At 54.1% G+C, this 17031-nt stretch overlaps 1 protein-coding gene across 4 annotated transcripts in view; it reads left to right on the top strand.

Moving 5' to 3' along the window:
• Window positions 1-6360: 6360 nt before the first annotated feature.
• The window catches only part of NKAIN1 (sodium/potassium transporting ATPase interacting 1), a 40795-nt gene continuing 30124 nt past the window's right edge, over window positions 6361-17031 (top strand). For 3 of the 4 annotated variants that reach the window (XM_059376959.1, XM_059376956.1, XM_059376955.1), the window contains exon 1: window positions 6361-6514. In XM_059376959.1, coding sequence (XP_059232942.1) covers window positions 6461-6514 — 54 coding nt within the window. In that variant the 5' untranslated portion in view covers window positions 6361-6460. The remainder of the gene's footprint in view (window positions 6515-17031) is intronic. The other variant, XM_059376958.1, reaches the window with a different exon arrangement.

Genomic DNA, 17031 nt, shown 5'->3' with positions numbered 1-17031 from the left:
CGCAGCCACCAGGGACTACTGGAAAGGGAGATGCGTCTTGGCCGCAGAGGCTGTGCTAGGTGTTCTGGACCCCACTGCCCCAGACAAGGAGACAACACTTTCTACGAACTGTTTGGGGTCTCCCAACCTAGACCTTGTCCGCTCACTGACACCCTATGCCGGCCTCTTCCTTTTCTCTCAGCCATTTCTGCTTAGCGGAGATTTGTTTTTCCTTTTAAGATTTGCTCCGCGGGGCGCCTGGGTGGCTCAGTGGGTTGAAGCCTCTGCCTCCGGCTGGGGTCATGATCCCAGGGTCCTGGGATCGAGCCCCACGTCGGGCTCTCTGCTCAGCGGGGAGCCTGCTTCTCTTCCTCTCTCTGTCTGCCTCTCTGTCTACTTGTGATCTGTCAAAAAAAAAAAAAAAAATTTGCTCCAAAACTGAGATTTTGAGGCCAGTTGGTTGGAGAGGAGTGGCGGCAGGAAGGAAGCAAGAGGAGGTTAAAAGTACATGCAGAACTTAAAGAAAAGGGGGCACCATTCCTGAAACACACCTCCCTGTTGGACGCTCCTGTGTCCGCACTTCTCCCTGGCAGCCTAAACCTGAGTCAGCACTGTCTTTTCTCTGAAGTTTTCCATCACCACGCAGAGTTACCCACTCTCTCCACCATCCTGTCTCTGCACCCGGAGGCCCTCCGCCGCTCTACACAATGCCAGTAACCACCTGCTTGTCTGTTCTGCCTGCCCTGCAGACCCAAGAGTCACAAACCCAGGGGCCTGTCAGGGGCCAGAGAGGGAAGGCAGGTGGGCGAAAACTCGGGGTTTAAGAAGATAAGCAGTGGGGATGCCTAGCTGACTTGCTCAGTAGAGCACGTGACTCTTGATCTCAGGGTTGTGAGTTCGAACCCCACGCTGGGTGTAGAGATTACTTTAAAAAAAAAGAAGAAGAAGAAGAAGAAGCAATAGGTGATGCCACACTGTTGGCCAGTGTGCTAACCCCCAAGTCTTTATCCCGAGGGTTCTCCAGGGCACCTGTCCTCTTCATTTTCAACTCCAGAGCTCCTAGCACAGTGCCCAGCACAGTCCTGGACCTGACCCGGAGGTCTTGACATCCAGGTCTCTTAATGAGCTATGTGGCTTAACAGAACTCACACAACCTCTCTGCCCTTCAGGTTCTCCCCCGCTCTTCATTTCTCCCCTCTTCCAAAAAGGCCTCTGGAAGCTCATCCAGGCCAGTAGCCTTCCCACTTGTCCCTGAGAGAGCTTGCATTGAGGTGTTAATTTGGAGGCCTGCACAGGAGGTGAGGACAGACGGACAGAGCAGTCTGCTGGTCCTCTTTCCCCAAACACACTCCCACACACGCAGGTCCACTTTGTTGTTTTAGAAATGTATGATTTCTTTGGAAGGAAAGGTTCTGTAAAAAAAGAAAAGCTTGAAAAACGCAAGGAATGAAACAGAAATATTACAGGTAGTTCTGCCTGGGGACAAATCTTGTTTCTGCCATGTCCCTGTCTTGCGTGTGTGACCCTGGACAAGTGCTCTAACCTGTCTGAGCTTCAGTTTCCCCATCTGGAAAAAGGGGATGACGATGATAGCACCTACCTTAAAGGTATGTGGTGAGGTTTAATGATTTACTGAGAGAAATCGCTCAGGACAGTGCCTGGTCCAGAATGCTTAAGAGACATTAGCTATTGTGATATCATATAAAATATATCTGGTCTTCGTCCCCATTTGTGAGATCTCCTGAAATTCTTGGAATTTCCCCAGTGATAGGATTGCCTTTTGTTATTCGTGAGTCTCCTTGGATGACATTTGGGTTTATTCTCATGAGGGGACTCAGGACGGGGCTGGTCACCAGACAGATTAAGTGACTAGAGGCGAAACTGTCAGCCGCTCCCACTCATCTCTGGGAAGGCCTGGGGTTGGGAAGGCCCTGCAGACTGAACTCCATAAAAATCTCTCGAGCAATGAGATCCGGAGCAGCTTCTGGGCTGGGGAACCTTCTAGAAGGATGGTACACCCCAACCCCTCAGGGAGAGACCCTTCCAGACATCGCCTGACCCACCTCTTCCTCTGGCTGTTTATTTGAATCCTTTCTAAGAAACCAGTAAAGGTAAGTCAAGCACCTTTCTGTGCTTGTTCTGTGAGGGGTTCACAAGAGAATTATGGGAGCTGAGGAGGAGGTCAAAGGGATCCCCGACTTAGAGCTGGTTGGGGAGAAGCAGGGGTGACCAGAGGTTGTGGCTGGCATCCACGGGGCAGGCAGTCTTGTGGGACTGACTCTTCAGCTGTGGAGCCCTGCTCATTCTGGGTCCTCAGTGTCCGAAATGGGGTGAATTGTCAGACAACCAGTCGGTGCTGAAGAATTGGTTGGTGTCAGAAAATACCCCAGAAATGATCATTAGTGAGCATGTTCTGTCCTCTAACATGGAAGAAGAAGAAATTAATAGGCTTTTTTTTAAAAAGGATTTTATTTATTTGACAGAGAGAGAGAGAGATCACAAGGAGTCAGAGGGGCAGGCAGAGGGGGTGTGGGAGAAGTAGGCTCCCCGCTGAGCAGAGAGCCCAATGCAGGGCTCGATCCCAGGACCCTGAGATCATGACCGGAGCTGAAGGCAGAGGTCCAACCCCACTGAACCACCCAGGCACCCCAGAAATGAATAGGCTTAACATTTTAGCCATCTCATGAGTGAACTTTCTGTGGAACTCTCAGTGTTAACCCTCAGAGGGACTATGGTGGAATATTCAGACCCTGGGACCTCTTGGTTTAGGACAAAGGGGGAACTCCTCACCACCTGGTAAATCTCAAGCCTACAGCAGCCCCTCCCATGCCTCTCTCCAGGGCTGACCGTGACTCTGCCTCCTCACTCAGGAAGCGTGGGTTCTCTCTGAATCATCTCTGTCCTTTATTTCAAAATCCTACTTCATTTGCCCCACAGCCTCTCCCTACTTGAGGGGTTAGTCATCCTTCATCTGGGCTATTACCAGCCCCGCTGGACGTCATCCCCCGTTTCCTAACCCCCCGACATCTCCAGAAGCTGTTTCTGACTGTTCCTACAATTAGACCGCCTTCCCCCCCCACCACCACCCCCTGAGAACGCTGGACTTCCAGGGGGTAAAGAGAGCTCGAGGTATGCTGAAGCCTGAGGCCAGGAGGATCATTCATTCATCACATATTTGCTGACTCCTGGCCCCATCCAAGCCCTGAGGGATATAGAGATAATTTTTGACCCAGTTGCTATCCGCAGAGAGCTCGCAGTCTATTGTGGGAAACCCGTGAAATCAGACAAGTATAGTAAATCCCAGGAAAAGCTTAAATGGAGGTAGCCCAGACCACTGCTAGCCCAAAAGTGAAGGCACCGCCCTGGGTCCCAGAGGGTGACGAAGGCTTCCGAGGGGAAGTGACAGTTGTGCTGAGATTTGAAAATTACGGTTCTCCAGGTTAAGAATTTAGACGGGAGACACACTTTAGACAGAACAAAACACACAAAGCTTGGAAGATGTCACGGTGTGTGCGTGGCTTCATTAGGGCAAGGCTTGGACTCGGAATGACCTGGGGCCAGCGGCTGATTCTGCTGAGGTCAGGACAGACCCTCCTTTGTCCTGTGGGATGGACTTAAGAGTGCTACAGCCAGGCCTTGGAATGGGATGTCCTGGGTGGGATGTGATCCACCCGAGAGCCTGGGAAGGGCTGGTTACAGCCCCAATGGAGCCCACCGCTATTCTAGGGCTTAAATGAGATAATATATATCAAGCAACCGGCTCAGAGTAAGCACTCAAGACGTGGTAGCTATTATTGTTAATATTATTGAATTGCATCGTTAAAGTCATGGAGGAAGCTGGTAGAGGCTCTTTCTGGAAGAGACCCCAAAGAGGATCTGCTGGAGAACCGTTGCATCTGGGCCGAGGCTTCGTGGGGCCAGTTCTCATTCTTTTGTGGAAACAGACTCTTTGAAGAATCTGATGAAAGCCTCTCCCCAGAAAAAGGCACATCTGCTCACATGAAGCTTTGCATATCATCTCAGGGACTTCACAGACTCTGGAAGCCCGTCTGGTCATAGAAACCGGTGGGACACAGCTGTTCCTCGCCAAGCACGGCTGAGAAAAGTTCCCACTGTTCCCTCGGCCTATTACTCCCAAGTGAAAACCTTAGCACAAGGAGTTTCAACTCTAGGAATAACCTGTGTGTCTTAAAACACCCAGCTGCATGCCCAGGAATGGCTGGGGGTTGTGGTGGTGGTGGGGCAGTGAAGAGCCCATTTTAGTAGTCCGGGGAGAGGATGGGGCTGGTTTCCGACTTCGGGGGGTACACAGTCTCCGTGGGCCTGCAGCGGCCTCCCGGTGCTTGGATTCATGCTCTGCTGGGTCGTCATCCTCAGGTTTTTAACAAGGAGCCGTGCATTTTCCTTCTGCTGCAGACCCCACCAATTACAGAGCTGGTCCCAGGAGAAGATTATAAGAATGGATCTGAGAGCTTACTATGGGAGCAGCATACAAGTGGCAGCAGGGCTGGGACTGGAACCCAGGCTGTGTGGGTGCAGAACCCCGGGTCTGGATCTGCCTCACACTGCCCGCTGGTCAGAAGCGGCTAGTTAGAGCAGAGAAGGTGGGAAGAATTAGCAACGTTCTGTTTCTTCAGCCCCAAACACTGCTTCCCCCCACACACCCCCCCTCCTCCTTCCCTCCTGTAGTCTTCTCAGGATTAATGCCATTTCCTCCAGGAAGCCCTTCCTGGTTTCCACACCTAGACTGTGCCCCCTTATGCTGTCTTTTACCCTTTTTGGTCCTTGAGAGCGAACACTCATCAGAGTCTGTCATTATGTATTTCCGGTTGTAAGGACAGTCCCTCAATGAACTGTTCTCCCAGTGGCTACAGAGACTGGTTGGTTCCCTCGCTCCCAGTGGAGAGTCTGGCACACAGTAGGAATTTTATAGATATTATTGGGAAGGTACGGTTCACAGAATGGCCAGATGGGACAGAGAAGCGGAAGAGGATGACACAGGAATTCCTGCCTGAGTGATGCGAACCACAGAGGTGACTATAGGAAGTTTGGAGGGAGGCAGGGAGGATGAAATGGATTTGGCACGGGTTTGGAAGTTCGAGTGCTTTTCAAGGTGTCTTGGAGAGAGCAATCTTTTTTTTTTTTTTTTTTTTTTTTAAGATTTTATTTATTTACTTGAGAGAGAAAGAAAAAGAGAGAGCACAAGAAGGGGGAGCAGCAGAGGGAGAGGGAGAAGCAGACTCCCAGACCAACAAGGAGCCGGATGCCTGATATGGGGCTCGGTTCCAGAACTCTGGGATCATGACTTGAGCAGAAGGCAGACGCTTAACTGACTGAGCCACCCAGGCATTTGGAAGGAGGCAGTCTTCTGCTTTCTGACTTCCTCCCCACTGCAGTGGGGGTGAGGGGCTGGCCACAGCCCTTGGGAGGACCTCTGTCTCTGCCATCAGGCATCTCACCCTCATGCCTCTGGGAGCCTGTCTGTTCCCTGCACTGGGAAGCTCAGTGCGCTCTGGGACCGTGCTGCAGTGCTCATCTCTGGACCCCTGGGTCCCCGACGGGTGTGTATGCAGTCCGCCTCAGTAAATGCCAGTAGAAGGAAAGAGGGAAGGACGAACACGTGACCAGACACTTAGGAGGGAGGCTGGGATGAGGAGCAGATCTGGGAACCAGAGTGGAATGAGAGGGCCAAACCTGGAACCTCGGGGTCCCAGGGACAGGGTGGAGAGAGGAGAGCTCCAGCACCCTCAGGAGCTCAGGCACAGGATTAAGAGTTTTAGTCACACAACTGCTTTCCACCCTCTTGGCAACTCTGAAGCTGACATTATTCCCACTTTGCTAAGAAAGCTGAGGCCCAGAGAGGAGACGTGACATGCCCAAGGTCACACAGCTCTCCAGCAGCGGGGAAGTCCGGGTCTGACCCAGGGCCCTCAAGCCTGCGCTCTTCCCAGTCACTCCCTGCCTCTCCCGCCTCCTCCACTGCCCTACCCCTTCTCCCCTCCTCTCTGCTCCCGCGGCCGCCCCGCCCCTCCCTCCCACCCTCCCTGCCGGTGGCGGCCGCGGCGGCGGCGGCAGCGAAGCCACGTGGTGGGGCCGGGAAGCCGCGGCCGCGGAGCGCCCGGGCGGCTGCCCCAGCTGGGCAGTGCTGCTCTGCGCCGCGCGGCGCTCGGTGCCCGCGTCCCCCGCTCCGCGCTCCCCGCCAGCCGCCCCGGGGCAAGGAGGCGCGCCTGGCTGCCGGCCGGCCAGACAAAGGAGGCGCGGCGCGGCAGAGCCAGCGCGGGCCGACGGACCATGGACTCGGAGCGCGAGCGGCCGGCCCCCGCCTTGAGGACCCGGCGCCCCCGGGCCCGGCCCTAGGCTCCCGGCCCCGCCGCCCGGGGCGCGCAGCCGGGAGGACGCGGAGCCCGCGCGGCGCGGAGAAGGCGGCGGCCGCCGAGCTAGAGGGGCGCCGCGGCGGACGGCCCGCACGGCCCCCGGAGCCATGGGCAAGTGCAGTGGGCGCTGCACGCTCGTCGCCTTCTGCTGCCTGCAGCTGGTGAGCGCCGGGTGGCCGGGGCCGGGTGGGGCTTGGCGGGGCGGGGTCCCGGGCGTGCGGGTGGGCCGTGGGTCTCCGTGCGTGTCTGCCGCGAGTCCCAGCTTGGGGTAGGGGAGCGGACGGGCGGAGCCTGCTCCTGCTGGCCGGGCTGGCTCTTTGTGTGCGCTCCCCGCCAGGCGCTCCCCGGTCCCCGAGTGCGTCCTGCGCGCGGGTCCCCCCCCCCCACGCCCACCGGCACCATGCGAGTGGCCTGCTGAGGGACTGTGGCTCGCTGGGGCCGGGGGGTGTGTCCCGGGCTGCTCGGCGGAGACGCTGAGGTCCCTGCCGGGTGTTTTCCGCTAGATTCCTCGGTTGCTAGCGGCTCTCCCTTCCTCGGGGGTCTGTGCCCGTGTTGAGTGTTTCTCGCAAAGTCTCTGCTCCTCTGTGTCTGTCTCCGTCTTTCTCCTGGGGGTGTCTCTAGCTCTCTAACCATTTCTGGTCCACGTTCGTCCGTGTGTGTGTTGGGATCTTAGACTCCAAGAACCGTACCCTCCTCCTCCTCCTCCTCCTTTGTGCTGTTTCTGCCTGCCTTCACCCTCCTGACTGGGCAGGCCTGGGAATGGAGAGCCACCTCTCTTGGAGAGCGTCGCAAGGAACTGCCAGGTCCTGGGCCAGTCTGTCAAACTGGGTGCTGACCGCCCTCCCCGCTTTGATTGTGGCCACTGCCCCCAGGGGCTCTCCATCAGCCATCGGTTCCTCCCCAGCGTCATGGGTGGGGACCAGCACCTCGCCTGGGCAGGCAGGGGTGAGGGGTGGGGATCCTGGGGTGCCCTGGCAGGGAGGGGAGCATCTGGGGGAAACTCTGCTTCATCCCAGCTTAGGGAACTCAGGTTCTTGCCTCAGGGAGGTGGGTGGAGTGAATCTGAGGACTGAAGGGGACCAATGCTCTTCAACTCAAGCTCTGGCAGGTGAATTTGGGGAGCGTGTTCAGGAGAAGCCAGGGTCTCCTGCCCATCCTAGAGCTCGGGCCTGACAACTAGGGGTTTGAGGCTATGCGGAGCCTCTAGGCAGAGAGGTGCACAGGGACCTCCTTGGGCAGAGCTCCCAGCACTAAGCCTCCCTGATGCCCAACTCCACCCTCTGGTTCCCACTGTTGCCTGCCCCCACGCTTCCCCAGCACAGGTGCATACAGTAATGCAGAGGGAAGCTCTGAGCCTGGATGTGCAGACCTCATTCATCTTGTTTCTCCCCTCTCAGGCACGCCAGCCCCAAACTTGTCATCCGCAGCCTTGCCCTCCTGGGCGGTGGTGGGAGCAGCCAGGCCATGAAGACTGTAGCCCTTTCCCCAGCTGTGGGACGCAGGGCAAGGGACTTCCCTTCCCTGGGTCGCCTTGATCTGCCTGCCTGCAAAATGCCTCATCCTTGAGGGTTGCAGAGGGGGTTAATTAAAATCAGGTAGAATGGAAACTCTAGAAGGGCAAAGATTATCTGTTTTGTTGCCTGCTAAATCCCCAGCAGCTGGAACAGGGCCTGGCAGTCCATTAATATTTGTAAAATAAATTAATGAATCAGTTATTTGGCAACTCCAGGCTCACAGTCGAAACACCCTCCTTTATATACTTTGAGGAATACAAAATGCCAAGAAATGATGAAACTTTTCCAAGGATTTTTTTCCCCTGCTCGTTCATTTTTAAAATTTAAAGGAGGACTTGCTTTATTCTTAAAAAAGTAACGGACATTTATTGTGAAAAATGAATCAATAAATAATCCAACAGTGCAGAACATAAAGGTACGGTTCCTTCTAAGCCCAGTCCCACACCCCAAAGGTAAGCCCATTTGGCATTCTGCCCCATTCTCTGCTGCTGCAGCGAACAATGGTTAGCTTTCGGCAGCATTTACTAGATGTTAGGTGCCCTTGGAAGCCCTTTTCCGTGTATTAACTTATTCAGTCCTCGTAATGATCCTATCAAGCAACTTGCCCAAAGTTCCATGGTTAGGAGCCAGGCTTTGAAGTCAGGCAGCTGGCCAGCTTACTCTGTTGCCTTCTTCATTATAAAATATAAGCAGTTCTGGCACAGAGCCATCAGAGTCCCTTAGGAGGTCTTTACTCCTCCCTGCCTTCCACTCGCCTGCCTCCAGACCTCTCTCCAGCTAAGCTCCCTCGGCCCTTCCACTAAAGGGTTCACAAGCCTCTAGGGGCTCCAGAATTAGGCAAGACCTGGGTGGGATTCTGATTCTCCTACAACTTGGCTGGGTGGCTTTGGGCCACTTGTGGGAGTTAGATGAGATAATTTTCAGGGAGGGGGTGCTCCGAGGAGGGGACTTGAAAATTGCTCTCTCGCCTCTGTTCTGCCTCGGTGGATGGCAGAGTGGGTCCCTTCGGCTGACGCTAACCCCCGGGGGCCTCGGCTGCCTGACGGCTTCTCATGCTCCAGAAGGCTGGGCTCCAACAGCCTGACATGATGTGGAGAGAGAAGGGAGGCTACTTTCCCATCCAGTGGAAAGAGGCTGAGAAGGAAAAGGCTGTTAAGTGTTTCTCAGCTGCAAACTTTAGAAGGGGAACTGTCATTTTTCCTCTTTTGAACAGGGTTTGATCATTACAGTAAAATAGGCTAGTTCTAGACACTCTTCTATAATCGGGATAGACTTGCTGTCGGTGAGTGTGTCCTGGGGGGTGGGAGGAGCAAGTGGGGGCTTTACATTCAGGCGGACAAGAGTAGGGACAGGGCTCTGGAGTTTGATAGAACAGACCTGCGTTTGAGCGCTGGCTTTGTCACTTCCTAGTTGTGTGATCTTTGGCAAGTGGCTTACCCTCTCTGAGCCAGTTTTGTCATCTGTTAGTGATAATATAAACAGTTGCCCATTCTTAAGGTTGTATTGAGGAGTAAATACAAGTGATGAACTTAGCATTGTGCCAAGCACTGAGCGGATGTTCAATAAACTATTGTTAACATAACTATTAACTACTGTTATGTTAATAATATATACACCATGGGATACTTTCCTGGAATTGTGGCCCAGGCATTTCTAGGTACCCCTCTGTACTCTTCCTCTGTGGGAAGCAGCAGGTAGTTGGGCACTGAGCTGAGAGGCAGGAGGCTTGGATTCTAGTCCTGCTTTGCCACTGAGATCCTGTGAACTCAGGCAAGCCTTTTCCCCACTGCAAGCCTTGATTTTTCCATCTATAAAATGGGGGAGGACCACTGCTCTGTATCTTCTGGGGTCCGGCCAGTCCTGCCCATCTGGGACTAGGATGGTGTGTCTGGGCTGGCCTGGAGGTTTCAGGGTGTCTCAGTCTGGTTCCCTTCTGTAGAACACCTTGAGTCCCTTCCTTTCCCGAGTTCTACTTGGTGTATCATCTTGACCTTTTTAATGCTATTCACTCCCTTATTTTTAGGTGCTCCTCTTTTCCCTCCCCTGCCCAAACCCTCCGCTTCTTTCTGGGTTCACCTCCTTCCTGCAACCTTACAGGCCACCCTGTTCTTCCTGTAAGAAGATGGACCAAGGAGATTTGCCCAGGGGAATCCTCGTCAATTTCATCATTATCATTACCGTTCCCATTCCTGGAGTCCTGTGCTAAGCACTCTATATGCATTACCTCATTTAACTAAATGAGCTTACATATGTAAAGCATTTGGCAGAGTGCCTGGTACGTGTTCAGCGATCGATAAACGTTAGCTTTCACTGTTTTTATCCTCGTTGTTCTTCGGCACAACGGGATGGATATTCTCGCTCTCCCCTATGTCAGATGCGGAGACTGAGGCTCAGAGAGGTGACGACGTTTGCCTGAGGTCTCTAAGCTAGCCAGTGACAGACCCAGGACGTGTGTGCTTTACTGCCCGAGCAGAGAGCCCCCTGTCCTCCAGCAGCAGTCCACGGCTGGTGTTTGTGCCGTGCATAATCTCAGACAGGTCTCTTCTCTGCTTCTGACTTCAGCTTCCTCATCTGAAATTGATAATATTTCTTTCTTTTTTTTTTTTTTAAGATTTTATTTATTCATTTAACAGAGAGCAATCACAAGTAGACAGAGTGGCAGACAGAGAGGAGGAAGCAGGCTCCCTGCTGAGCAGAGAGCCCGATGTGGGGCTCGATCCCAAGACCCTGGGATCCTGACCCGAGCTGAAGGCAGAGGCTTTAACCCACTGAGCCACCCAGACACCCCTGAAATTGATAATATTTCAATAGGATCATGCACTTGGCTGGGCCCACGAGCCAGTGAGCGTCAGTCATACCTCACTGCCATGGCCGTTCTCGTCCCCGCTCTGGGTGACCTTGGACACATACATTCACTCCTCCGGGCCCCAGTCTCTTCCTCCAGTGAAGAGAAAGAGCCATCCTTACCTAGTGGAGTTGTAAAAAGGGGTTAGCCAGGTGTCGTGCACACAGTAGGCATTCAGAAAAATGCTGTTTTCATTCTCTTCCCTTCTGGAAAGCTCCCTGCTTTCTCGAAGGTGGTGGGTGAGGGGAGAAAAGACGTAGCTTCCTGCTGAGCTGCGAGTAATGGTGTGAAACGTGGTCAACCTGATTGATGTCGTTATTAGCAGTAGTGATGGTGGAGATTGGAGGGAGCTGGGCTCCTGTGGGGGGGCCTGGGCTCCAAAGCAGCTGTGCCTGCAAGCTGGTGGCCTCCTGGGATGGATGTGGGGCCTCCACTCTGCTCTAGGCGCTTTGGGCCCTTGGGCCAGGCTTGGGAGTCAGGAGCATAGAGCACGGCATTGTCTGGGCCACTGACCCTTTTTGTTCCTCATACCTTTTGACGGCTGGGATGGTCAGCTCCCTTTTGCAGATGGACAGACTGAGGCCAAACAGTCCTCGAGACCCTTATGAGGTGGGCAGAGCAAGGTGGATAGAGAAGAGGGCCCCCAGGGGACCCATGGAGGGGGGTGGCCCTGGTTTGCCTCTGTTGCAGGGGTAGGCAGGTGCGGGGTTTGGGGATAAGCACCCCATAAACAGCAGCTGCTCTGAGATGTGAGGCTGGGTTAGGAGCAATACCTTGGGGCTCAGACAGACCTTGCCACCTTGCTTTGTGACTTCCAGCATGTCCCTTCCCCTCTCTAAGCCTCAGCCTCCCCGCTGCCATCGGCCCTGGCCGTACCCTGTGGCAGTTTGGAGGACTCCGGGATCAGGGTCATTTCCATAAATGCTTCAAGTCTTAGTTTCTTTATGCGGGAAGCGTATGGTTCAGAGGGAACTAATAACAGCAGCTCCGACTTCTGTTTGTTTGGGGTCGCCCATGAGCCAGGCTCTTTATCTGCCTTGTCCCTGGTTACTGTCTCAGTCATCCGTGGCCACATGGAGGGCAGGGATAGAATGGGGATGCAAACCCAGACCTAGGTCTCCATGGCTTCCACCGCCCATACCCCACTGCTCCCCTGAGGAGAGTGGAGAAACCACAGCTGGAGAAACCAACCCTTTCCTTAGCCACTAGGGACCTGCTGAGCTGCTTGTCCCCCATTTCTACTCACCCATCACCGTGCCAAGGTTACAGTTGCTATGAGGCAGGTTGAGGGAAAGGTACCCAGGGAAGAAACTGGAGACCTGGAGCTCTCCTAACAACTCTGTGAGGTAGATGTGGTTTTTGTACCCATTTACTGATGGGCATACAGAGGCCTGAAGCACAGAGTGACCTGTCACCAAGGAAACAGAAGATACAGCCCGGGTCTTGGATGAATCATCGAGGGAAAAGGAGTTGAGAGGGCTTGTAAAATCTGGGCCAAGCAGAGATGGTCAGCTGTGATCATTGACATCTCTTCTCTTCTCGGGCTTCAGAGGGGCATGGGTGATGGAAGAGCAAGTTGAGACCAGGAATGTTTTTTTTTTTTTTTAATATCTTATTTATTATTTATTTGACAGACAGAGATCACAAGTAGGCAGAGAGGCAGGCAGAGAGAGAGAGGAGGAAGCAGGCTCCCTGCTGAGCAGATGCCTCGATACTAGGACCCTGGGATCATGACCTGAGCCGAAGGCAGGGGCTTTAACCCACTGAGCTGCCCAGGCGCCCCATGGTTTTTTTTTTATGACCTTTTAAAAGTAATTGCTGTGCCCAGTGTAGGGCTCGAACTCCTGACCCCGAGCCCAAGGGTTGCATGCTCTACTGACCAAGCCAGCCAGGTGCCCTAGAAATGTGTTTATTTAAAGCTAGTTCCAGGCTACAGGCGATGGAGCCGGTAGTGGTCCGAGAAAGCCCCGTTCCAGTGCCTTTGGCCTCTGGCCTTGACCTGGAGAGGGAGAGGGCCGATGAATCTGAGACTCTTCGCCTGTGAGCCCCATGCACCAAGGTTTTAGCAGAGCTGTTACTGTGGCTGCAGGCTTGAACGTGTTACCCGGCCTCCGGGCCTCTGCCTCTCTGAGCAGCTGACGAACCAGAGGCAGAGCGGTCAACAGGAAAGAACTTGGGCTTTGGGGTCAGGCTGGGGTCTGAGTTCCATCTCTACCTCTTTGTGACTGGGTGACCTTGGGGCAAGACACTTGACCTCTCTGGGCTTCCACCTGCACTTCTCTCAATCAGGAGACTGATCTGCCTTGGAGAGTTGTCAGGAGGCTCCTTTGAGATAAGATACACTGAGTAAATCTCACAAAACGTTCCTGCTCCTAAATGCTCCAGAAATGAAACAACAAGTTCTATGAATCTAAAAACCATGGTGTAGGAAAGGGGACATGTCCTTTTTCCAATCCATAGAAGACACAAGTGAAGTGGAAGTTCTGCCAGATCTAGGCAGCCTTGGCCTTACTGTTGTTTAGTCTTTCTTCTGTAAAATGGGAATAATCATAACCCCCCCCCGCCCTCATGGGACTATAGCGAGGGTGGCCTGAATTAATGCAGGGAGCTCTGGACTCAGAGCCCTGCAGAGGGGAATTATGGCCCCCTATGTCCCCTCTATAAAGGGAGGAGGTTGGACTCATCATCTAAGAGGACCGCTCCAGCTCTAAGTCCGCAATAAGTCCCGTCCTTTCCCAGGGGAGACCAGACTGGCTGCCACACCAGCCCCTCCTGCTGCGGACAGCAGTGATGTGAGGCTCGGGCTCGGGCTCTGAGCCAAGGAGGACCCCCCTACCTCCAGTGGCCTCCCCAAGGCTTTACACCCAAGGTGCCAGGGAGCCTGGAGCTCCCATGCCCTCTTCTTTCCTCTGTCTTCTGTTTGAATGAGCATCTGTACCGTCCCCATCCCAAATGCCCAGTTGGCATATTTGGTTGTAAACTCAAGTCTCAGACCGCAGAGTTTCAGAGCAGCAGTGTCTGACCCATGACTCACCCCAGGCCACTGTAGCTCAGCGTCCTGAACTCCCGAAAGACTCCATTCTGTTGGGTCAGAGAGTCAGAATTGCCTCCAGCTAACCCTACCCAGAGTTGTATTTAGCAAATATTATGATGCACCCACAAAGTGCCAGGCACAGTTGTAAATGCTAAGTCACCCTGGGGTGCAAAATATGCCTTCAGCTGCAAGTCAGAATCCCGGGGTTCTGGACCTCATTTGCTGTGCAACTGTGAGCTGGCCCTGCCCTTCTCTGGGCCTCATTTTCTCCAATCTGGGAAACGGGAGAGATTGTTGAATTCCATCAGTGGCTTTCAGGTTATCTACAGAGGCTCTGCAGGGGCAGACTTGATAGTCATAGGGTGAGTTCCCTGTCACTGGCGGTGGTTAAGAATTTATATGTAAGTTGAATGACCGCTTGGATGTATAATGGATCTGATGATGATCCAGGTCCCTTGAACCACCAGATGCTGGTTCTAGGTCCTGAGAGGACCATGGCAAGAGCATAAAATGGTATCTATTAGGAATAGTGGAAATTGTGGGCTCCTATCATGTCCCTTTGCCTTAAGCATGCACCTCCCTGCCCCATCCCAAATCACAGATCCTGGCTGAGCTCCTGGCATGGGGAGCGGGGCACATGGGAGTCTGTAGGCTCTTTAACCCCAAGTCTACTCTGGTTGTGCCTTGCCCTAGAAGGGGAGGCAGCCCTGGGATTTTCAGGATAGTGATGGCTCCTAAGCCTTTTTGGGGGGGGGGGTTCTGCAGCCCCAGCCTGAATCAGAGATGTGGGTTTTCAATTACACAATTAAATGCACAATTAGGCATAATTACCAGTGCTCAGAGCCTGAGACTGCTCATAATAGGCGTGTAATCTACTGCAGCCTCTGTTTATACTACTCAGCGCGCGCCCTAATGATGCCAGGATGCCTTCACACTGCACTGTTGCCATGGAGACAAGCCCGCCACCACCATGCCTGGCTGACAAATGGTGTTCCAGTCCTGGGCCCCTGGATTGTTTCTGAGGCCTCTGCAGCCAGCCCCGGAGTGAAGGGGCTGGCAGGGCTGGGCAGGAAGGCGGGTTACCCTCCCTGCCCTCTGACGCACCCCACTGGCTGGAGCCAGCCTTGGAGCCAGTAGGGGAGACAAGAGAAGGTTGCTTCAGCAGCCGGCCCAGAATCCCTAAGCCCGAGCAGGCTGGCGCAGGTGCTGGAAAGGGTCTTGAAGGGTTATCCGTGCAAACTGAGGTGTGGCCGGGGGGGGGCGGTGGCAATACAGCCAGCTCCCGTGTGGGCCTGGGTCTGCCTTGAACTAGCTCTGTGACCTTGGACCAGTCCTTGCCCTTCTCTGGGGCTCTTTCTCCATATGTGAAATGAACTGCAGGGAGTCTGCATGCATGCCTTCTTATAGATTTACTGAGCACTTCCACCACACTGCCTACTGCTGTAACTGCTTCCCCCGTAGGAGCCCATTCCCCCGTGCTCTGTCCCGGTGGGGTAGACCTATCATCCCCATTTCACAGAAGCAGCAACTGAGGCCGTGAGCACTGATATCAGGCAGTGGCAGGGTCATGATGCAAATCCAGGCAGTTGGACCCCAAGCCCCCCAACTCTTGGCCTCGAGTATAGGACCTCACACAAGCCCTCTCCTGGCAGTCTCGCCGCAGCCCTAGAGGGGGACCCTGGTCATCTCCATTACCCAGATGAGGGCTCTGGGGTTCACGGAGCTGAAGTCACTTGCCCAAGGTCACACAGCAAGGCGGTGGCAGAGTGGGTTCTGCCTGATGCCAAAAGCCAGAATTCCTAGCTTTGGCTTCTTAGTGGGAGTCGCGAAGGAGTAAAAGATCTCCTTCCATGAGCATATACAAAGGATCCCCATTGTCCCCACCTGGCTCCAGCTGCTGGAGAGGCACTAAGTCCTGGGGCCCCTGAGACCCAGCACTTAGCTTTGACCTTGAAAGAAATCTTGGCCTCATTCTACCTACATCATCTCACTCCCGCCTGGTCACTGGCAACAGAACCTGTGTTTGATGCTCATTTGCCCTACATTTCTCTGTTATTTGGTACATTATTATGGTCACCTACCAGGTGCCAGCTCTTGGGGACCAGATGACTCAGATGTAGTGGAGAACCAAGACTGGAGCACAGAGGCTTCGGGGTCCCATGGTCCGGGGTTCATATTCTGTCACTTAATGCATGATGTGGGGCAAGTTGCTTGACCTCTTTGTGCCATAGTTCATCTGTCATGAAGGCAGCCGTCTGTACTGTGCAGCCGTCTATACTGTGCAGGGTTGGTAACATCACACCATTCATCAAATGCTTACTCTGTGCCAGGCCTTTGCCTAAGGCCGTTCTGTGCTCTCGGGGAACCTTGGTAACACACAGCCTATCATTGCCATTTAACAGAGGAAGCACCCAAGGCCCCAGGCCTCAGAGCTGGTGGGCAACTGGGCAGGCTTCAGAGTCCAGAGCCCCGCCCTTTGCCACCAGGCCCCCCACCAGCATGGAGAGACAAGCGTTCCTCCTGCTGCTTTCTGGGAACTGCCGGCTGCTTGGCCACATCTTTGGAAATGAGGCATTTGGAGGAAAGGGCAACCTGAGGGGAACAGTGTGTACCTGGCCCAGCCCAGGGTCCTGTCTCACTGGGTGCCGCCCCGACTGACCCCCTAAAGTCTGCATTTTCTGAGAGGAGGCTGTCAGACATCACCTTCACTCCTGCACCATCCAGGTGGGAAGACCAGGGTTTGCCCAAGACCGCAGCGCAAGTTAGTGACAGAGTTGGGACTGCGACTTCGGACCAATCTAGGAGACTTCTTGTTACCTTCCTTCCACCTGCTATGGGTCCTTGGGCGAGAGAGGTTTGGGGCTGGAGTGTGCATGCCTGCGTGTGTGTGTGTGTGTGTGTGTGTCTGTATTCAAACCTCCACACGGCTGCATGCCCAAGCATTTGTGGGGCAGACACTGGCACGTAGAGATTTGTGGATCAATAAACATCCCTTCCCGCTTCCTCCCTCTTCATTTATTCATGAACTCTGAACTCCTTGGCTCCAGAGAAACTGCCTGGAAGAAAGCAATTAGAGCATAATTAGAACCACTCCTATTAGCAACTCTCAGTGGGAGGGGAAGGGGGCTGCTCGGCCATGGGGGTAGGGGTGGCCCCGGAGTTCCCTGCAGCCCCCATTCCTGCAGGCTGCCCATTCAGCTCCCGCTGCCCCCCCCACAGAGCTCAGCCTCTCTGGAGTCCTGGGCACCAGCCCACTTTCACCAGGGAATAAGGACCTCATCCCCG

Source organism: Mustela nigripes, chromosome 14 (assembly GCF_022355385.1).
Source record: "Mustela nigripes isolate SB6536 chromosome 14, MUSNIG.SB6536, whole genome shotgun sequence".
NCBI classification, from domain to species: domain Eukaryota; kingdom Metazoa; phylum Chordata; class Mammalia; order Carnivora; family Mustelidae; genus Mustela; species Mustela nigripes.
This window is presented reverse-complemented; position numbering and strand designations above follow the sequence as displayed.